We start from the raw sequence: 23,617 nt of genomic DNA, 5'->3' as shown, positions 1-23,617 counted from the left end.
GCCTTTACCTTTACAAACAGGCCAGGAATGAGAGATCTCATATGTCTGTTATTTCCCTAATTGCAGTTTGTGCAGCAAAACACATATACAAACCAATACTATCCATTAGGCATGTCATAATACATTGTAAACTAAATTAGAAATTTTTATATTAGACTTTAATTTAAGAAACCAGGATTTACTCTAACCTAAAACGCTAAATCAAATAAACTCTTTTCACAGTATCATTAAGCTTAATTTATTGTAGTGATAGAAGCACATTGTACATAATTCTTCAGAGCAGAAGCCCCTGTGTGTCAAAGTAAGGTTTGTCTTCAGAAGTTAAAATGGTAGGCATTTTGGTTTTGAGGGCTGCAAGTTTCTACACTGGAGTGCTTTAAACACTGCTGGCCATAAGGCCAAAGGATCTGTTCCCAGTGCGATTCTCAGGAAGCCAGCAGCTAATTAAAACTTCAGCCATCCAAAATGTAGTTCTCATTTCTGGGTGGACTTAAATGCCAATACAGTCCGTTATGCAAATTAAGCCCATTAAACATCCTGGGAAATATACTGCTATTCACACAACAGAACATAATACAAATAAGCAGAAAAATGTTAGAGTATAATTTCCACTCCACCATGAATATAGTTGTATTGCAGTACAGCTGCAGTAGGAAAAGTGCAAAATCGCCTAGGAGGTATAAACTGAAACTAGGTTGATTGAATGCATTGTGATGCTTTCAAGATGATATATTTAACTCCTTTGTTTACTACTCTTGTGCAATCTTGTCTGTTTTATCCCGAAGAAGTTGCAATAAATATCCTCTATTAGGAAGAACACTGATAAAACAGCACGTTTGGCTAAATACGAATGGAATCATTAAAACTGCATTATTTGAATTGAGTTTTAATCCTAAGAATAAAAGAGTACTGCAAGTTATTTTCGGTTTATGGCTTCTAGTAAGCGTAAAAGGTGAAGGAAGAGATTGATCACATCAAGATAGAGGTTGATGGAAGCGATAATGTGTTCTTCTGGGGACAATTTGTGCATCAGCATGTGAGTATCATAGATGATGAATCCACAAAATAGCAAAGCTCCTCCAGCAGCTAACACAATCTCCATCGTCTCACTGTAGAAGAAAAACTGACGAAAGAAAAAAAATACAAAGAATGAGTATTACAATGACCACAGATGCAATAAAACTTAACGATCAAGCAACGATTCACAACATAAAAATGAGGCAATCATAATAAATAGAAGAAAATAAAAAGTGCATCTCCCACCAAAACGTTTTACTGCTCTATGGCGGGGATCACCAAACTTTTCAGTAGGAGGGCCACATGCACATTTTTACAAATATTCACAGGTCGAAAAAAATTTTTTTTATACTTTTTTGGAATCAGCCTGATATGATTTGAAGCAAAAGAGCCCCCATTTACACCAGGGTCCTCATCAGACATCCCCACCATCAGTCACCCCTTACATCAAGGTCTCCATAAGAGCCCTACTTACATAAGGGTTCACCTTAGGACCCCCCCTTACATCAGAGCCCCTCTTTACAGCAGGTACCCTCACATCAGAGTTCGCTGTAGAAGTTCCCCCTTACATTAGAGTCCCATCATATTTCCCCTTACATCAAAGTCCTCCATCAGAGCCCCCCTTATATCATGTTCGCATCAGAGGAGAAACCCAACCCTAGCTGCGGAATAGATGCAATCCTGCAGCAGGGCAGACTTGGCCCTAGGGTGTGGTTTGGATACCTCCGCTCTATGGGGTTCCACTGGGGTGAATTCTCCTGACTTTTTCTTCCTGGAAACATTGTCACCTGGACAGGAAGTTATGCAATAAAGACACCTTTATTTATTTTTTATACTTTAAAGCAGGGGTCTCCAAACTTTTCGAACAAAGGGCCAGTTTATTGGCCTTCAGAGGGCCGGATTGTGGTCAGCTTGGGCAGAAAATGTCCCGAGCCCAGCATCAGTGAGAATAAATAGGGCCTCAGGGTTCGTGGTCAGTAGTAGGAGGAGTAGTGCCCCTATTAGTATGAGGAATAGTATCCCATCATTGGTATCAGCAGAAGAAATAGTGCCTCCTTGTTGGTGTCAGTGGGAGGAATAGTACCCCAAGGGCCAGATAAAGGCTAGCAAAGGGCCGCATCTGTCCCCCGGGCCGCAGTTTGGAGACCACTGCTTTAAAGGGAGGGCTAGAACTCCGGTCAATGTTTATTTTCCCACACTTCCTCCCTGGTGACATCTTTGTCACCGGGAGAAGAAATAGGGGAAATCTTTTCAACATCTCAGTTACCAATAGGGGACCACCATCACAATAAGTACTACATTTTGCCAATTGTATGAAGGTAATGCATGTGTTAACAGCATTTAATACATTCATTATTTTTTATTTATTTTTAGTTTCAGTGCCTTTTCTATATTTGTATCTACATTTTCAGTGGACAATGACATGGTTTAGAACAAACTATTATACTGCCAGTGAAGCGTACAAGGGTCATCTGCAAGGGGCATCTAAACCCATAAACAGGAAATTAAAGCGGTTCTCCACCCTAAAGTGAAGTCCCACTGATCGGAACCCTCCCCCCCTCCGGTGTCACATTTGACACCTTTCAGGGGGGTGCAGATACAGGTATTTGCACCCACTTCCGGCCCGGCATTCACGGGCAAAAGACGGGCATTACATCACATCCCGTGGCCCCCCCGTTGTGTGCTGGGAACACTCGGCTCCCAGCACACAGCGGGAGCCAATCGGCAGGCGCGGCGCGACTCGTGCATGCGCCGTGGGGAACCGGGCAGTGAAGCCGCAGCGCTTCACTTCCAGGTTCCCTCAGCGTGGATGGAGGGGGGAGCAGCAGGGTGATGAGCGATCGCTCGTCATCTGCTGCGGACGCCGCTGGACTCCAGGACAGGTAAGTGTCCTAATATTAAAAGTCAGCAGCTGCAGTATTTGTAGCTGCTAGCTTTTAATATTTTTTTTTTGTCGGAACATCCGCTTTAATGTGCTGTGTTCCTTAGATGAGGTGGCTGCATTCGTTTTATTTTTTCCACGCCCCCCCCCCCCCCATTTTCACCTGGCAATCCTACAAACGACACCACACCCCATTCTCCACTCCCCCACTGTATTTATTGAGGAAGCCACTAAGGCTGGATTTTGTGGTTCAGCCTTTATTATTCTCCATGAAATGGGGAATGATGGACTGTAGGCTGGGATCACACTGATGTAAGTTTGATGCCCCTTTCCCTGCATCCAATTCGCATAACAGAAGACTGTGACTGACTCTCAATGGAGCCGGTTCACACATCTTCGGAGCGGCCGCAAAGCGCATTGCACAGGGGTCCTGTGCGTCTTTGGCTTCGTTTCAGATCCGAATTCAGGATCCGTCCATGAAACAGAGAACAGTGGCGCACCGGACCCCTGCTGTGAGCCGCATCCACACACAGTGTGAACCCAGCCTAATAGTTTACACAAATGTGATATTATTATTGTTTCATCCTACAGGAAGGGACAAGGACACGGCATTTCTGGAAAGAGCAACATATATTTTGTGAATTTGCTGAAAAGCCTTAGCCTAAAAAGTAAAAAAAAAATGATGCTACCAAATTGAAGGACTTGTAAGCTGCAACATATAACATTTTATGTTCTTGGGCCTAAATTCATAATATTGTATAGGGACATGGCTACAGTTATGAGAATACAAAACAGTTTTTGATAATGGCCCTTATTTCAGGAAAGGTGCACATCAACCGATATCAACAGTACTTTTAGACACACCGACAATATGGCCTAGTCCAGGAAGGAGCAATAAAAATTAATACTTAAAGCCTAACTCCAGTTTTAGAGAACTTAAAATATTTTACAGCATACAGCGCTGTGTTCCTGTCCCACTCTGGAAATAAAATCAAGTCAGGCTGAGCTCAGCCATTTACAGGATTTGGATTTTATGAATAAATACAAGGTTTACTCTGCTTGGCTGAAGTAGAGATTGTGTCGTCATCTGTCTGCCTCTCCACCTCAGCCAATCAGAGGAAGCCTTGTATTCATTACGACTTGATTTTGTTCTGGAAGCAGGGTGGGAAGTCCCTATCCTGCTTCCGGAGCGCAGAGCTGTATACTGTAAGTAGTTGAGAATAAATGCAGTGCTGACAGCTGCTGCATAGGGTAGTGAAGGAAACTGTTCATTTAGAACATATTGGTCCAAAACAAACTATTTAAAGTTCAGTAAAACATGGAGTTAGGCTTTCAAAAACAATATACATAATAACTATTTGATTAACATTAACGTCGCAGGTTGAAAATCTGCCCCAAATGTTAATTTCTTTCCCTGAGCACCAGCAAAAACTGTCAAAATCACTCACTGGCTTTTGTCTTCTTACAAAACACTAAAAATAAAGCTTACCCTAAGGAATCCGGCAAGGATCAAAATCCATAACCCAGCAAAGAGCCTACAAAAGTAAAATAAACAGTTAGTACTGTACGTCTGCAAAGATTCCTATTTATCCAGGTCATTGTATAGCTAGCACTGGTTAGTTACATTCAACTGGGCTTGTTCTGTAATGTTGAAGAATTTTAGCAGCTTACCTAAGCAGCTTCTTTAGCTGTAAGCACTATTCGCTACACAATTGCTAGTTAGTGTATGCTTATTATTAATACCTTTACATGCGCCACGTAGTAGCAAAGCATAACTATGTATCATCCCACAAGGCCCAGCAACTCTATGCCACTAAACTACCTTAGCATAATATGCAACACATTTGAAGGAACTTCTGTAAAAAAAAGTCCCACTAGCCGCATCTTTGGAGCGGTGAAGGAGCAGTGTGTTTACCGCTCCTTCACCGCTGCTGCCCATTGAAATCAATGGGACAGCGCAGCTATACTGCTGGCAATGCGCTGCTGCAGCAGTGCATTGCGGGCGGGTTTAACCCTTTCTCGGCCGCTAGGGGGGGTAAAACCGCCACGCTAGCGGCCGAAATGTACTGCAAATCCACCCATAGCGTCGGCAGTAAAAATAGAGTTTTACCACCGACGCTATGAGCGGCTCAGTGTGAAAGGGGTCTTAGTGGTCCATATGAGCTGGTTTTGGTAACACTAATTTAATAAGCAATGAATGTAAGAGATTATATATATATATTAAAATATAATATTTAGCAATTTTGTGTAACAGCTAGACCTGCATTTACACATTAAAAAGAAGAACCTCAGAACAGATAGGGTAAGTCTCAATTTTATTCGATGTGAATTCTATTCAAAAGTCCAATACCAACTGTACGGTCAGAGACTTATTGTGATTGGTCAAATAGGTAATTGTTTACTGTCCTAAAGCCGGGTACACACGGGCCGAAAACAGGTTAAAACTGAAAACCTATAACTGGTAATGCAATTCACATAAAGAGATTATATATATATATATATATATATATATATATATATATATATATATATATATATATATTTCCTTTTTTTTTTGTGCACAATTTGAAGGACGATAGTAATGGGGACAGGGAGATGGGAATTCCCCCCCCCCCCACTTCCCTGAAAGTAAAGATAAACAGACACGGGCAAGAGGTTTTTTTTTTTTTTTTGAGGGGAGGGCATAGGGGAATGGGCCTGCTCCCATGTTTCTCTGGATGACCCAGGAGAATTAAGAGTACATGCTGCGGTATAAATACATTTTTAAGTGCATGTTAGAGGATTGATCCATCTATGTACCTATATGTATTTTTTATGTATTTATGTGTATGTTGAGAATGTTTTGTATTTTTATGAATGAAATTGTTTTGCAAAGTATGTAAGATTTTTTTATCTGCAAAAACATAATAAAACAAATTTAAAACTAAAGCTGGGCACACACGGGCCGAAAACAGGTTGAACAGAAAACCTATAGTGTGTACCAGGCTTAAGAGACGACGGTTGTAAACACTACAGTTGGCCTGTATTTACTGTGTGTTGTTTTTCAATAAATGCATATATCTTGTTTAACAAAAAAGTGTGTGATCAACCAGTCAGCTTCCTTTACATATTAGTAAATAAGAAAAAAAATGCATATCAAAAAAGGTTTAACTGCTATGAGAGGATAGTGGAAGGAATACCCTAGGCCCGGGTATATGAATGCATTCCCTGACATGGCATGAAAGACACAGATTTATATATAGAGATTGAACCTTAATGCAGTATTAAACCCAAAAGGAAACAATTATATTGTAGCTTATCAATTCTTAGATTTGATAAGCTGTATTAATTTCCTTTTTTTTTTTATATATATTTTCACTTGGTGATCCAGCCAGTAAATCTGTTTTTAAAGGGATTGATTCTCTAAATAGGTTCCTTTAAGCTAGTGCGTTGTTGGTTCCCTTACCTTTTCCTTCGATTTCCCTTCTAAATGTTTTTTTTTCTTTGTTTGAATCTCTAACTTCCTGTTTCTCCTCAGTAAGCTTTCCACCATCATCCGAGCGGTGGAAAGTCATTTAGAACAGCTTACTGAACACCTTACTGAGGAGGAACAGGAAGTGAGAAATTCAGACAAAGAAAACAGAAAAAAAAAAAAAAACAAGGGCTCTTTCACACGGAGCGGACCGTTTCTGGGTCCGCTCCGTGTGTCCGCCAAAGCTCAGCGGGGATCCCCGCTGAGCTGTCGGCGGATAGGGCGGTCCCCGCACACAGTGCAGAGACCGCCCTGTCTCTGCTCCACTCTCCCCTATGGGGGACCGGATGCAGACGGACCGTCTGTCCGTCTGCATTCGATCCGTTCCGCCGAACGGAAGAAAAATAGGGTTTCTTCCGTTCGCAAAAGCGGATCCCGACGGACGCGGACGCTAGCGGATGCTCCATCCGCTAACAGACGCGATCCCATAGGGATTCATTACAAGTCCGTTAACGGACTTGTAATGAACGGACGAACGGTCCGCTCGTGTGAAAGGACCCTAAGAAGGGAAATTTAAGGAAAAGGTAAGGGAACCAACAATGCACTAGCTTAAAGTAACCTATTTAGAAAATAAAAAACGAACCTTTACACCCCCTTTAACATAAAAGTCCCCAGCAGTATGTATCAGATTACATGGATGAGATAAACCATTTAATAACACTGGCAGGGGCAATTAAAATGAACAGCTTTTATTTCAAAAGAAAAAAAAAAAATCTTTTTGCTGTAACTGCTTATAAAGTATTAGCTGGAGTTGAGCTTCGATTTGTTAGTTTATTGAAATCTGCTAGTACATCTAACACTCCCCCCAGACTGACAATACTGCTGTCAAAATCTGTCCCCTGCCCTGTGCACAAACATCCAAGTGGAGGCACTCTAGTCTAGAGGGAAAAAGCCTTAAAGTGGATGTAAACCCAAATTTTTTTTTTATGTCACAATGTAGAGTATAAGATTTCCTATAATCTGTGCCCAGTCTTGCCACACAGAGTTAATCCAACTCTGAGCAATCCTCTTTTATTGTTCAGTGAAATAAAATGGACTTACAGAAAAAAACCTTAGTCCGTTCCGCCCCCTTGCTGTGAGTGACAGCTATTATTACATATCTCATGCACTAGCCTGGAGACAGGCTTTATTTTTCAATTCCCACCCCCTCTCCTTTTCTGAAGTCATGTGGTTACTTTGCTGGATTTTGACTGGATGTTAGTGATTAAATGCATGTCGACAAGGGGAGTGTAGAGGAGGGCAGGGAGTCTACTGACATCACGACTCCACCCTCGAGCTCCAGACAACAGACCCACCCACAGAATCTGCAGTTTTTCAGTTCTTATATAAGGGGGAGACATTTGTCAGGTAGGAGGCATCTATATCCTTATAGATCAGCACTATGGCAGTAGTTTAGAAAGGATGAGAGTGTGTTTATATTCACTTTAAATGGTGAAGTTTTGCTATAAAGGTAGGGCTTCCATTTATTGTATTAGTTTGTATACACTCTGCTGGACTTGTAATATGTTGCTGGGTTCCAATAAACGCTACACTTTCTAAAAAAGAACCGAGGTTCACTGGAATTTGATGGGAGAAAGTTACATTCTACACTTTCTAAAAAAGAACCGAGGGTCACTGGGAGAAAGTTACATTCTACACATCACTTCCCGTTTCCATAATAATATTAATAAAATAATTGTATAAATTAACATCAAAGTAGAGCAATATTACTAATACTGTGCGAGTAGCTAGTATTAGATTTATTTGCTAAACCATTAAAATAAAAGTGGCATTGCAACTCATAAAACCAGCTTTACATGTTCAGTTTAACTGCATAGATATCGCAAACAGCTGCAATCCTATTGTTCTAAAGTGTCTGCAAACAAACATACCCAGCCCCAAACTTGCTGAAGTCTTTCTTGGTCTGGAAAGTGTATGCAGTAAGGCCAAGGAACACAGCACCAGTCAGTATAAATGCCTGTAGAACCACAGCCACCTCATAGAATGTCACTGAAAAACACATACAAATGGCAAAATCGATGTAAATATCAAATAAGTGAGCATGAAAATACAACAACATGTATAAAAACAATAGCCATAGTTCAAAAGCTAAAAAATGAATCAGTTACCTGCAATACCAACAGTAACAGCTTCCAGTAAAGTCTATAAAATAAAGATTAAATCAGTCAGTAAATTCCCAACTTTCCAATTACTAATAACATTTTCAGCTTGGCAATTGTCCAAACAGTTATGCCGCGTACACACGATCGTTTTTCGGCATGAAAAAAAAAAAAAAAAAAAAAAAAAAAATGTAGTTTTTCAGCATGTCCAAAAAACGAAGTTTTTCCAACTTCATCATTAAAAACGATGTTGCCCACACACCGTCGTTTTTGAAAAATTATGAACAAAGCGCGGTGACGTACAACGGCACTCTAAAGGGGAAGTTCTATTCGCCTTTGGGCTGCTTTTAGCCGATTCCTTGTTAGTAAAAGACGATTTGCGCTTTTCTGTCTGTTACAGCGTGATGAATGTGCTTACTCCATTATGAATGGTAGTTTTACCAGAACGAGCGCTCCCGTCTCATAACTTGCTTCTGGGCATGCGCGGGTTTAAAACGTCGTTTTTGCCCACACACGATCATTTTTAACAACATGAAAAATGACATTTTTAAAAACGACGTGAAAAAATGCACCATGTTCGAATTTTTTTTTTGTCGTTTTTCAGAAGCCGAAAAACGATGTGAAGCCCACACACGATCATTTTAAATTACGTTTTAAAAAAAAAGTCGTTTTTTTTTCATGCCGAAAAACGATCGTGTGTACGCGGCATTAGAGGTTTTTTTTTTTTTTTTTTTTAAGGAGATTTACCAAAACGGGTGCACACAGAATCTGATGCATAGAAACCAATCAGCATCCAGGTTTTATTGTCAAAGCTTAAAAGGGATTGTAAAGGTAACATATTTTTTCCCTAAACAGCTTCCTTTACCTTAGTGCAGTCCTCCTTCACTTACCTCATCCTTCCATTTTGCTTTTAAATGTCCTTCTTTCTTCTGAGAAATCCTCACTTCCTGTTCTTCTGTCTGTAACTCCACACAGTAATGCAAGGCGTTCTCCCTGGGGTGGAGTGTCGTGCTCCCCGTTGCAGATAGAGAAAGGAGCTGTGTGTTAGTGGGCGTCCTGACTCTCCTGTAGTCCAAGGGATGGGGGGAGCACGACACTCCACACCAGGGAGAAAGCCTCGCATTACTGTGTGGAGTTACAGACAGAACAGGAAGTGAGGATTTCTCAGAAGAAATAAGGACATTTAAAAGCAAAATGGAAGGATGAGGTAAGTGAAGGAGGACTGCACTGAGGTAGCTATTTAGGAAAAAAATTAAAATTGTACCTTTACAACCCCTTTAATGCCAATTATACTAAAACACAGTTACCATTGTACAACACATAATCAATACATGGGGTTAATTACGGTTGCAGGTTTTTATACTTGTCACCGCATTTTAACATGCGAGGGGATAAATATTTGGAATATTATGGAATAAATGGAATTACGCTAAATTGCGCTTTCTCTGCCATTCATTTGTACCGTATGACCGCACACTGAGGACAACCCACGCCACAGTCAGAGATATAGCCAGAGGGACAATCCACAAAATAGTTTGTGATTTCTGTCATAGGCGTCCTTAGTATCTGGTGAGAGGGCACACAGAGGGGAGCACCGACTGCACAGTTAATCTGTTTTTCACCGCTTAGAACTTTTATTTTGCACAAAGAAAAATTTTAAACTGCACTTTGAAGATTGTGTAGCCTATGAACTTTTCTGAATTCATGAACTCTATATGGATATTTATTTATTGTCCTGTATTGATTATTTGTTGCACAATGGTAACTATGTTTTAGTACAATTAGCACTGGGTAGCGCTCTTCTATTGATTTTCACATGTGAAAGAACATTTCTTTCTATTCTGCCTGTTCACATATGTCCAGTGCAGCCCGAGTGCGGATTGTTTTCTGAGCAGTGTGGTCCGGCTCAGGTGCGAATTCAGGTACATTGATTTTTATGGGAATGTTTCTGAATCGCACATGTCATTCAGTTGTGAACAGGATAAAATCCTGACCCAATACTGATGTAAACCTGACCGTATACCGATCAAAAATTTACCTGAAAACACTAAAAACAACTACATGTGTCAATTATCTGGGAAAACAGAGCTTCAATTCGCACAGCTCATGTGTGAACCAAGCCTGAATCAAGTCATAAGTTTTAGGCTTGAATCAAAAAGGGCTAATCGGATGCTCTTGAATAAAAGTCCTTTATTGGTTACATGGGTACAGGCTATAAGCTGACGCGTTTCGGCTAAGAAGCCTTCATCAAAACATTGATGCTTTGATGACGGTTTCTTAGCCAAAACGCGTCAGCGTATAGCCTGTACCCATGTAACCAATAAAATACTTTTATTCAAGAGCATCCGAGTTGCCGGCCCTTTTTGATTCAGGTATTGTATTTATGGGGCCTGAACGTCCTGGCTAGAGCATCGGATCACAGTTCGTGGACTTCTATATTGGCAGTGGAGCTGGGGTGACATTTTGTTTCTCATAAGTTTTAGGCTGAGTTCACATTTGCTGCAGCCGTGATTCACAGAATGGGGTCTAATGCGTCCGTGTTCACTGATTCGGGTCCGAATTTTTGCCTGGATTTGCAACTGAATCGGAAACCAAAGACACACAGGACCCTTTTTAAATGCGGACCGTGTCTCCCCCGGAGCATTGAGAGCCGACCACACTCTCCCGTCATGCAAATTGGGTGCAGGGAATATGTGTGAACCCAGCCCAACATATAACTAATGGTAAAACTTAATTAGTTTTGGATAGAGTGGAGATGGATTAGAACACCCGTTAGTTTTTATTGCTGTCTGTGCCCCCATTGGGGAGATTCACCCTCTCTACTTGTCCTGTTCATTGAAAGTAAAAGAAAACCCCAAATTTTGAGCTGTCTCCAAAAAAGTAATATATAGGGGAAATCTTCCAATCAGGACACTAGTTCTGGTGACCTGGAGATCCCCAAAGAATGTCCTTAATTTTCTGAGATTTCCTCTCACTTCCTGTTTGGCTATGGGACAGGGAGTTAAGGGAACTCTGTGCAATGGGACACAGAAGGCAATATATATATATATATATATATATATATATATATATATATATATATATATATATATATATATATATATATATATATATATCTGACAGGGGTTATACCCCTCAATTCAAAATGAAAAAAAAATAAGTTTTGCCTATAGTTCTACTTTAAGGAAATATCCTGAAACTGAAACCATGCAGCGTAATTCTCATCAGTCATCAGAACATTTTAAGATGTTTGTTAACTTAAATCATGCCTGAATCAAACACCCATTAGAAGGATTTTCTTGTTTGGCCTTGACATTCAAGTGATTATTAAAGAACACAACCTGGCATTGAATTATTTTGCTCAAATACAAAATATAAGCCACGTATGAACCCCAACATGCACATTTGCGGTTATACAGCTCATTATGATTTTACAACATTTTCTTCCTCTAAGGCCTCGTACACACGATCGAACAGGTCCGCGGACCGTTTTCATCGGACATGTCCCCTTGTGTGTACGAGGCCTTACTCACATCACTGACCTTTAGCCTAGCTTCACATTGGAGCGATTTGTTGTGCGATTTGAGAGATCAAATCGCATAAGTCGCAGCCTGTCGGCAGCAATGGCACTGTTCTAAGCGGTGTGGCACCGATTTGAAAAAGTAGTTCCTGCACTACTTTTGCCGATTTCAGGTGCGACTTCAATAGACATCTGTACATGAAGCCACACAGATGTCTATCAAGTAGCACCTGAAATTCCGCTGACCTTGCCTTCAAGTGAAGTAGCGCAATTTCAAAATAGCATCAATGTGAACCAGGGCTAAGGGATATACATCTATAATAAATTATATATATATATATATATATATATATATATATATATATATATATATATATATATATATATATATATATATATATATATATATATATATATATATATATATATATATATATATATATATATATATATACACACACACACACACACACATACATACATACACACACACAATATTTCAGGTGTTCTTTGATTATACTTTTAGAGTTGTGTAAAAACTGCATGTTGTTGCATACAAAATATCAATACAAAAAAACACTTTCTTAAAAAAAAAAAACAAAAAAAAAAAACACTGACTTACAAAACTCAGATTAACATTTATTTTCTCATCACAGACTGAAATTAAATAGACTTACAAAACCAAATAACAGATACAGGTTCACTGGATGTTGATGCCTGTAGATGGTCAAGGCGATAATTGTACCTAGTGATCCAATGGCACATATTAAAAGTAAAGCAGGGCTAGAAAAAAAAAAAAAAAAAAGTTAAAGAGCTTTTCTAATTTATTTGTATAATTATCCAAATTAGTGTTGACATTTTCAAGATGATAAATACCACACGATACTGAAGTCAATGCTATTACTAGGCAAAACCGATCTGTGTCAAGCACTTTTCCTTCATGCTGGTAAGCAATCAGCTCATGCAAGGCACCATCTAATTTGCGTTTATTCCATAGAGTTTAGCAGCAGAAAACACATGACTTTTTGTGATGTCATCTCTCACACATTAGGAAGTAATTAGTGTTGCTGCTTTTGGAGCTTAATTTATTAATTCCCATGCTTCATGACACAAAAGAAAAAAAAAAGAAAAGCAAAAAAAAAAAAAGGTGTGGGAATCAAAATCTACAAACATGAGAAGGTAGCAAATCATTTGAAATATTGCAAATGTGCATTCTTGACATGTCTTTAAAGGGAGGTTTCCAACAAATACCTTTTTCTTGAATTCCTCCTAACAAATAGCAGTTGCAGTGCCTGTTCTTACAGCAGCATACAGTGCCTTGAAAAAGTATTCACACCCCTTGAAATTGTCCACATTTTGTCATTTTACAACCAAAAAAGTAAATTTTATGTTATAGGCCAACGCAAAGTGGAACATAATTGTGAAGTGGAAGGAAAATTCCTTTTTTTTAAGAAATAAATATGTAAAAAGTGTGGCCTGCATTTGTAATCAGCCCCCTTTACTCTGATATCCTTAAAGTGGAGGTTCACCCTCAAAAAAATTTCTGACATCACATGGAGTCGAGCCATCCTACCGACAGAATTTTTTTTTCTCAGCACATACCTCGTTATCACGATTTTCACCCCCCCCCGGCAATCCCGCGGGACTGGGTGTTCCCAAGCACTGCCTGTGATTGACAGGCTTCCGAACGGCGCATACTGCGCGTCACAGGTTGCCGACAGAACCCTTTTTCGGCAACCTGTGATGCGCAGTATGCGCCGTTCGGAAGCCTGTCAATCACAGGCAGTGCTTGGGAACGCCCAGTCCCGCGGGATTGCCGGGGGGTGAAAATCGTGATAACGAGGTATGTGCTGAGAAAAAGAAAAAAAAAAAACACTGGCATTCTGTCGGTAGGATGGCTCGACTCCATGTGATGTCAGAATTTTTTTTGAGGGTGAACCTCCACTTTAACTAAAATCTAGTGGAATCAATTGCCTTCAGAAATCACCTAATTAGTAAATAGAGTCCACCTGTGTGTAATTTAATCTCAGTATAAATACAGTTGTTCTGTGAAGCCCTAGAGCAGGGATATGCAATTAGCGGACCTCCAGATGTTGCAAAACTACAAATCCCATCATGCCTCTGGGTGTCATGCTCGTGGCTGTCAGAGCCTTGCTATGCCTCATGGGATTTGTAGTTCTGCAACTGCTGGAGGTCCGCTAATTGCATATCCCCGCCCTAGAGGTTTGTTAGAGAACCTTAGTGAACAAACAGCAAAATGAAGGCCAAGGAACACACCAGACAGGTCAGGGATAAAGTTGTGGAGAAGTTTAAACAAGGGTTAGGTTATAAAAAAATTATCCCAAGCTTTGAACAACATCTCACGGAGCACTGTTCAATCCATCATCCGAAAATGGAAAGAGTGTGGCACAACTGCAAACCTACCACAACATGGCCGTCCACCTAAATTGACTGGCCGGGCAAGGAGAGCATTAATCAGAGAAGCAGCCAAGAGCCCCATGACAATTCTGGAGGTGCTGCAGAGATCCACAGCTCAGATGGGAGAATCTGTCCACAGGACAACTATTAGTCGTGCACTCCACAAATCTGCCTTTATGGAAAAAGCAAAATGCTGTGTGCAGGAAAACTAACACAGCACATCACCCTGAACACACCATGCCCACCGTGAAACATGGTGGTGGCAGCATCATGTTTTTGGGATTCATTTCTTCAGCAGGGACAGGTACGCTGGTCAGAGTTGATGGGAAGATGAATGAAGCCAAATGCAGGGCAATTTTAGAAGATAACCTGTTAGAGACTGCAAAAGACTTGAGACTGGGATGGAGGTTCACCTTCCAGCAGTGTGAATTTGGACATACAATTTTGATTTAGTTTTAGTTATAGTCTTTTGACTAAAATGGTATGTTAGTTTTAGGCCTTGTACACACGGACATGTCTGCTGGGATCATTTGGTCTGATGTGTGTACACACCATCAGACCAAATTCCCCACGGACAGAATACGCGGTGACGACGATGACGTGGCGACGTGCGCGAACCCGGAAGTTCAATGCTTCCACGCATGCGTCAAATCACTTTGACGCCATGCGCGGGTTCTCGGGCCAGCGGACATGTCCGATGAGTCGTACTGACCATCGGACATGTCCGACGGACAGGCTTCCAGCGGACAAGTTTCTTAGCATGCTAAGAAACTTTTGTCCGCTGGAAACCTGTCCGCTCGGCCAGGAATCCGGACCGGTAGGCCCTACACACAGCAGACATGTTCGGTCGTGTGTACGAGGCCTCAGTCGTATTAAATCGAATGGGTTTAGTTAAATTTTAATGCATTATGTCTATAGAACTGCCAAACATTATATACTCCTGGAGTAAAAATCTTATGAACTCATTTATTATTTATGGTATTAAGGTTTGAATACTACAGACACAGATTTAGCCATTGTGATATAAATTCAATTTAGCTTTAGTTATAGTCTTGACTAAAATGCAGTTTTAGTTTTAGTCATCTGAATTGTTTAAGTCGACTACAATAGTATTAAATCAGGCGCCAAAAATATTTTAGTCGACGAAATTAACACTGCCTTCCAGCAGGAAAGTTACCCTAAACATACAGCCAGAGCTACCGTGAAATGGTTTAGATCAAAGCATATTCATGTGTTAGAATGGCCCAATAACTCTTCTCCTTGTTGGAAAAAAAAGGGTGTACCCGGAGGTTCTGCTTCATCCATTCTGAGCATTTCTGAACCTCTCCTGCTGCGTCTTGATTATTCCTCCATCAGTCAGAGTAGCAGTTCTGACATGAGGAAGAACTCCTGCTCCTCCAACAAAATGATCATCTCCATACAGAAGCACAGGGGTTGATTTACCAAAGACAAAAAGACTGTTCATTTTGCAAGGGAATTTTCCCCAGAGATTAGTGAATGAGGCGAGGTGAAGCTCTGCTGATTTCCATCATCCAATCATGTGCAAGCAAAAATATATATATTTTTTTATACATTTTGCCCACACAAGATTGGTATACTTTGTAAAATGAATTTTCACTACAGTATACTGTCTTCTCTAAACTCTGGAGAAAATATCCTTGCAAAGTGCAGCAGCCTATTTGCCAATGATCAATCAAAACCACAGTGTGGAAAAAGGCATGGTAAGTCAGTACTGAGGAAGACTTGTCTTTTGCCCACTGCTTGCCTATATTAGGCTCAGCTTCCACAGCTAAGATAAGGCATAGCAACATACCATAGTAAAGGTGCAATTTAACATTGTCATCTATAGTAGTCATTTTGACATTTGCATCTCATCACATTCATGTAGAACAGGGGTCTCCAAACTTTACAAACAAAGGGCCACTTTATTGCCCTTCAGACTTTAGGAGGGCCGGATTGGGGCCAGCAAGGGAAGAAAAAGTCACAGGCCCGGCATCAGTGAGAACATATATGGCCTCAGGGTTGGTGGTCAATAGGAAGAGGAGTATTCCCCCTATTAGTAGGAGGAATAGTATCCCATCATTGGTATCAGTGGATAATATAGTGCCCCATTGTTGGTGTCAATGGGAGGAATAGTGCCTCATATCATTGGAAGAAATTGTGCCCCAAGGACCGGATAAAGGCTAGCAAAAGGCCACATCTGGCCCTCGGGCCGCAGTTTGGAGACCTCTGATGTAGAATAACAAAGACACTATCCTACCTTTCATGAACAAAGGTCTTGATTGGCTCAAAATAGAGGAATACTGCAGCTGTCACTGTGGTCAGAATAATCTGTACAGACAAAATCGAATAGACCTTCCGTAGAAAATCTAGTTAGGGGAAAGAATACTTTGGTAAATGTGGGAATAAAGCATCAGTACGCAACAAACAATACATAACAGAGAACACAGACTATTATTTCTCTACAACAGAGTTCATCAACCTTTTTAACAAACAGGACCCCTTAAAATAACTTACAAGTCTCAGGGAACCCCTGACAATAACCACTGCATCCTGAGCTCACAGTACATTAGCATGGTAGTAAGCGGGAAGGATGTTCCTTATATTGGTGGTCAGTGGAAAGAAATGCCCTCTTTACAGAAACTGGAAAAGTCCTGAAAGTCGCACATCTCTGAAAAAACCCAGAAGATGGCGTATGGCAGCCTCAGCCCGGGATGGTTGGAGCCCAGGCTGGGGCTGTCATACACCTTCTTACGGACTTTCCCATTAGATGTCTACAGCTGGACAAGCTCTGTCCTTGTCTGCACCCAAAGCCTTTGCTACATAAGAGAACCTAATGGAGCCTTGAGCGGCACCTGTAAACTTATGCTGGCCATACACTCTACGAAAAATTGTCCGAACGAACTTTCGAAAAAACGAACGCTCGGCCGTGAGCGCAAACGATGGTGCCATCATGTAATGACCGATAAATCGTTCAGTGGACATAATTTAAAAAAATTTGGTTAGTTTTTTTTTACATATACCTAGGGCCAGATTCACGTACCTGGGCGTATCTTTAGTTGGGCGTAGCGTATCCTATTTACGCTACGCCACCGCAGCTTAGACAGGAAAGTGCAGTATTCACAAAACACTTGCTCAGTAAGTTGCAGCGGCGTAGCGTAAATGGGCCGGCGTAAGCCCGCGTAATTCAAAGTAGGCTGGTAGGGGGCGTGTTGTATGGAAATGAATCGTGACCCCACGTAAATGAAGCACCTAACGAACGGCGCATGCTCAGTATCACGTCAAATTTACTCAATATATGCCGACTCAATGCCTGTGACCTACGCACAGCCCCATTCACGTATGACTTACGTAAACAACGTAAAAAGATACGCTTGTTCTGACGTCTATACTTTGCATTACCTACGCCTCATATAGCAGGGGTAACTTTACGCCGGACGTAAGCCTTACATAAACGGCGTAGCGGGCGCAAGTACATTCGTGAATCGGCGTATCTAGCTCATTTACATTCAACGCGTAAATCTATGGAAGCGCCCCTAGCGGCCAGCGTAAATATGCACCCTAGATACGACGGCGTACTAAGACTTGCGTCGACTGGCTGAAGCCATATTTCAGGCGTATCTTGTTCCCAGAATACCTCGCAGAGATACGACGGCGCAACTTTAAAATTACGCGGCGTATCAATAGATACGCCAAGCGTAACTCCTTCGTGAATCTGGCCCCTAGTGTAGAAAGTTCGGATGGGAAACACATTAACCTTCCGATTTATCGTTCGTTCGGCAGAAAATTTCCAAACTTGTCCTTCGTTTTTTCGGCTCAAAAACGTCCTGACGATTATCCATTTTGAGCCCATTAACTGTTCGAACAATGAACAAACTGTCTGAACGACCGAATTTCAACCTGTTCTTCGTATAGTGTATGGCCAGCATTAGTTTGGGTCATGCCTGTTGATCCTGTCAGAAATCTAGTGGTCCTGCACTCTAGGAGGAAGTGTTCTGTAGTCCTGTCCTAGGGTGACAATGCTGTTGCTCTATAGATACAGTACAGTGAGTGAGCTTTGTTGCCCTAGGACAGTGTTACTGTCTGGATCACTAGGTGGAAGTAATGAAAAGAAAAAAAAGCTGAAAAAAGAAAACTAAAGCAACCATTACATCCAAGGACTCGAAAGCTCCAATATTACATTTTTGTTCTTGGGTTTAGGTACGTTTCCATAACTTGGGAGACCGAGGTTGTTTTATTAAAACCACCCGTCGACCGCCTAACTGTAAATGTACGTTATTACTTTGGACGTTAAACATTGGGGTTATTGCAGCAGCTAGTTACCATAAACCCGGTATCTTTTTTCAGTCAGGCAGTTAGCTTTCAGATAAAAGTGGTCCCAGTGGCGGATTTGCCACTAAATCACTTTTGTAGGCAGCGGGAGAGGTGCCCCTCCCTCCTGTTGCTTCCTGGTGGTTTCCGAGCTTACTGGAGCTGTCGGTAAGCCCGGAACCAATCTAGTGCAGCCAATAGCTAGGCAGGGAGCTAAGTGAGGGGCAAGGTAGCGCCTGCTCAGCTCTATGCCCACGGAGGACCAGAGCGACCTCCAATGTCACTTCGGGTGCTCGGGCAGATTGACAGGATTTTTTTTTAAGTTAAAATGCCTTATTTTTTTTCTTTTAAAAAGGTAAATGAGAGATCTGGGGTATTTGTGTCCCCAGATCTCTTAATAAAGAGGACCTGTCATGCTTATTTATTTTACAAGGGATCGTCAATTATATCCAATCCTTTTATTGAAGAATGATCACAACACAGAAGACATGCATCACATGCCTGACCAAGGGGTTCTGCAGCACACTGAATGTTTTCTGTGATGTGATCATTCTTCAATAAAAGAATTGGACATAATTAACAATCTGTGGTGTGCTGGCATATATGCACATTAAGTGCCAAATATCAGACCCCCCCCCCCCCTCTCTGTCACTCTTTTCTCCTAATTTCTTCCCATTCTAACCTCCCCCATCCCTGAAAGCGGAGCTCCAGGATATGTAAATATTGTCTAAATACAAAAGTCATGTGTCTGCTTTCTTCAATCCTGTTGTGCTTTGTATATTTCTTCCAGATCTGTGCAGCAATCCAGTGTAAAACTTTGCCTCTGTGCAGAGCTTCCTGTAATAAAGACCGGTCAAGGCTGCTCTCTCTCCTTGTGCAGGGAGACTGGTCTTGTCTCTGCCTCCTTTTCTTCAGGCAGCCTGTGCTGGGTGGGACCTGCTGGGCCCCTCACACAGCTCTGCTCTCTGCACAAGCTACGATCAGCACCATGGTGATGTCACAGATACTTTTATAAAGTAATACCCAAGTTTGCAATTGCATTTAACCCTTTAACCCTTTTTCGGCCGCTCGCGGGGGTTAATACCCCACCGCTAGCGCCCGAATATCGCGGTAAATACGACGGTATAGCGGCGCTACAAATAGCGCGGCTATACCGTCACCGCGGCTCCACTGCCCAATGTGAAAGCAGCCTTATTCCAAAATGTATTCAATTCAATATGTTCCTCAAAATTCTACAAACAATACCCCATAATGACAACGTGAAAGAAGTTGGTTTGAAATAGCTGGAGCTCTGTCGGAGTGACCATCGGGTTCTCTATAACCTCCCTGACTAAGGCCCTTCTCCCCGATCGCTCAGTTTGGCCAGGCAGCCCGCTCTAGGAAGAGTGCTGGTAATTCCAAACTTATTCTGTTAATGGATGATGGAGGCCACTGTGCTCATTGAGACCTTCAATGCTGCAGAAAGTTTTCTGTACCTTTCCCCAGATCCGTGCCTCATCACAATCCTGTCTCAGAGGTCTACAGACAATTCCTTGGACTTCATGGCTTGGTTTGTGCTCTGACATGCACTGTTAACTGTGGGATCTTATATAGAGAGGTATGTGCCTTTCCAAATAATGTCCAATCAACTGAATTTGGTGGACTCCAAACAAGTTGTAGAAACATCTCAAGGATGATCAGTGGAAACAGAATGCAACGGAGCTCAATTTTGAGTGTCATGACAAAGCCTTTGAATACTTATGTACATGGGATCTTTTTTTTGTTTTTAATAAATTTGCAAAGATTTCAACCAAACTATCTTCTTTCACATTGCCATTATGAGGTATTGTTTGTAGAATTTTAAGGAAAATAATGAATTGAATCCATTTTGGAATAAGGCTGTAACAGAACAAAATGTAGAAAAAGTGAAGCTCTGTAAATACTTTCCGGATGTATGTGCCTGCTGTACCATGTACTTGTATTAAAAAGTTCCTGTTTGCATTGCTTCCTTTGTGTGAAATCACTGGTGTTCCTGCCAGTTTTTTTTTCTTTCCTATTTCAAAACTGACCACTCTAGGCAGGAGAGCACGTCAATCCCAGAGTGTAAATTTTTGGGCTGTGCTAGGAAAGAGGCCAAGACTTCTGCTGACATGCCCCCCTGGAAAGCCATTCACTGGAAAGATCGGTGTACTGCCTGTTGCCGACATGCTCCTCCGCGGTCTTCACTCCCACTCCCTACTGGTCACTGGATGATACAGACTTTAGCTCTGTTAAACAGTTATTTGATTGCTGTTCCAGAATCAAGTCTGATAGAATGTAATCATGGAACCAATGGGCTGACTGCATAGCTAAAGCCTAAACCATCCACTGACAAGCTCTCTTCCTGGAATGTGCATGTCTAAAAGGTCTTTGGGATCGGTTCTTTAATTTTTTGCTTAGACAAAACAGCAGTACAGTGACTGAGCTCTGCAAGGAACTATGGGAGATGTGGTTTTGCAATCAGCAGGAAGCTGGTGTATTTCCCCTCTACTGAATGATGGAACGGCTGCATATAGAGTTTTAGTATGGAACCACAAACAAAGAGGAGACTCCTGGAGGCACAAATAACACGTGGTGTGCGTCAGTGCAGCCACGAGATGAGAAGCGTGGCCCATTTTGAAGGACCAATGGATCTGTATGCTCATAATGATACACAGATAAAAATTTTATGTGAAAAGTATTTTTGTCTATATTCTTGCCCAATTACAAGTGATCAATACCTATGGATACCATGACCTTACTGTATTTTGTTATAACTTTTATATTAGAAAACTCATCAAAAATAGTGAAAGAAAAAGTAAGCTCAGGAGGAGGAGGAGATTTAGGCCCCCTTTCACACTGGGGCAGCAGGTGCGGTGGTGGTAAAGTGCCGCTATTTTTAGCGGCGCTTTACCGCTAATTTCGCGGCGCTATTCGGCCGCTGGCAGGGGCGGTTTTACCCCCACTAGCAGCCGAAAAAGGGTTATTAAAGCCGGCAATGTGCCTCTGCAGAAGTATAGCTGCGGTTTCCCATTGCTTTCAATGGGAAGGAGCGGTAAACACACCGCTCCAAAGATGTGGCTAGCAGGACTTTTGGAGAGGTCCTGCTAGCGCACCGCTCAAGTGTAAAAGCCCTCGGGGCAGCCGTTGTTTCAGGTCGGTTTGCAGCGCTATTTTTAGCGTAATAGTGCCTGCAAACCGCCCCAGTGTGAAAGGGGTCTTATAGAAAAAAAGAAACAGCCAATACATGTAAGTTAGGTTATTATCCATTTTAATATATATATATATATATATATATATATATATATATATATATATATATATATATATATATATATATATATATATATATATATATATATATATATATATATACACACACACACACACACACACACATTTCTTTAAAGAGGAAGTAAACTAGTAAACTTCCTTTAGACCCCTTTCAAACTGGGGAGCAGTCAACGTTGGCAGTAAAGCAACGCTAGTTTTAGCAGGCGCTTTTTGGCTGCAAGCGGGCATTTTTAACCCCCACTAGCGGTTGAAGAAAAAGTTAAAAGCGCCTGTGTTGTGGCATTGCATTGTTGTGGCACTGCATTAATTTCAATGGGCAGGGGCAGTGTAGGAGTGCTGTATACAGCGCTCGAAAATCGCCCCAAAGATGCTGTTTGCAGGACTTTTTCCAACGTCCTGCAAGCGCACCGCCCCAGTGTGAAAGCACTCTGGATTTCACACTGGGGAGGCATGGGAGACGTTTTTCAGGTGCTCTTTTGTAGCGCTAAAACACCTGAAAAAAGTGACATCATCGCGGCTCCGACCAGTCACAGAGGTGGAGCCCTCGAACCAGGAAGCAAGATGGGTGATGTTGGAAGCGGCTGCATCACTGACATCACGACACTGGAACAACTTAGTTTTACATAAAGTGCTAGTGTGCAATGCATACTAGCACAATATAACTTTACCTTGCAGGGAAAAAATAAATAAAAATGTCCAGCGGTATACAACCGCTTTAAGGCTGTTTTTGCCTCACTGTTCCCTCCTGTTACATCTTCAGGAAAGAAAATCTCTCCACTGGGGACACCGCAACAAATGTAAAATAAAATAACAGATGGGGTTTAACCCTTTCTCTGGCCTAGCCAAAATGTTTACTACAGATTTGGCTATACATACACATTAAAGCTGGCCAAATACGATATAATCTCCTTTCTATTTACCAAAACTATGTAATATGAGTTCATACCTAAACATTCAACTAGTATGAAATCAGAGAGGCCCTTGTACTACAAACCTGATGCTAGATCTAAAGCGGTCCATACACTATACAGTCAGATTGTACAATCTCCTTTAGATTTTCCAAATAATAAGAGGACATATGTTATGTATGCAATCTGGCTGGTCCTTGCACTACACATTTGAAGGGAAATCTAAAGGAAATTGTACAATGAGATTGTGGGCAGATCTAACCATACCAGGCAATAATGGATTCCTGTACAACAGGTAAGATCAGTCACAGCTGGACATATGATTGCACACAGAGATTCAGGCTCACCCATACGGATATGAATACTGGCCGAGGCGACATTGGACCCATAGTTGAAGTCATCTACGATGGAGGACATGGGATAGGGATCAACAGACGCCATGATCACAGGTTACCTAGTTGACAAATACGGATTTTCCCAGTACAGACAAGCTGGAAACGGAACAGGAAGAACGACAGCCAATAGGGAGCAAGATCGTCATCGAGACACTTGGTTTAGTGCGTGTATGCCTACGTCGGAGTATGGCAGCCATTTTCCCGAAGACCAGTACTATACGCTCTTGTTAGCGCAGCACTAAAATCTTTCTAACGCCTTTGTACC

The 23,617-nt window shown here is 41.5% G+C and overlaps 1 protein-coding gene across 1 annotated transcript; it reads right to left on the bottom strand.

Annotated features, from left to right (window-relative positions):
- Window positions 1-213: 213 nt before the first annotated feature.
- TMBIM4 (transmembrane BAX inhibitor motif containing 4) lies at window positions 214-23,480 on the bottom strand. The gene is made up of 7 exons (XM_040344093.1): window positions 23,305-23,480; window positions 16,708-16,816; window positions 12,707-12,812; window positions 8,519-8,552; window positions 8,282-8,399; window positions 4,389-4,434; window positions 214-1,123 (listed from the first exon to the last, which is right to left on the bottom strand). Exons 1-7 carry the CDS (start codon window positions 23,396-23,398, stop codon window positions 917-919), a joined length of 714 nt encoding a protein of 237 aa, XP_040200027.1. The 5' UTR covers window positions 23,399-23,480; the 3' UTR covers window positions 214-916.
- Window positions 23,481-23,617: the final 137 nt, after the last annotated feature.

Source organism: Rana temporaria, chromosome 3, assembly GCF_905171775.1.
Source record: "Rana temporaria chromosome 3, aRanTem1.1, whole genome shotgun sequence".
NCBI lineage: Eukaryota > Metazoa > Chordata > Amphibia > Anura > Ranidae > Rana > Rana temporaria.
This window is presented reverse-complemented; position numbering and strand designations above follow the sequence as displayed.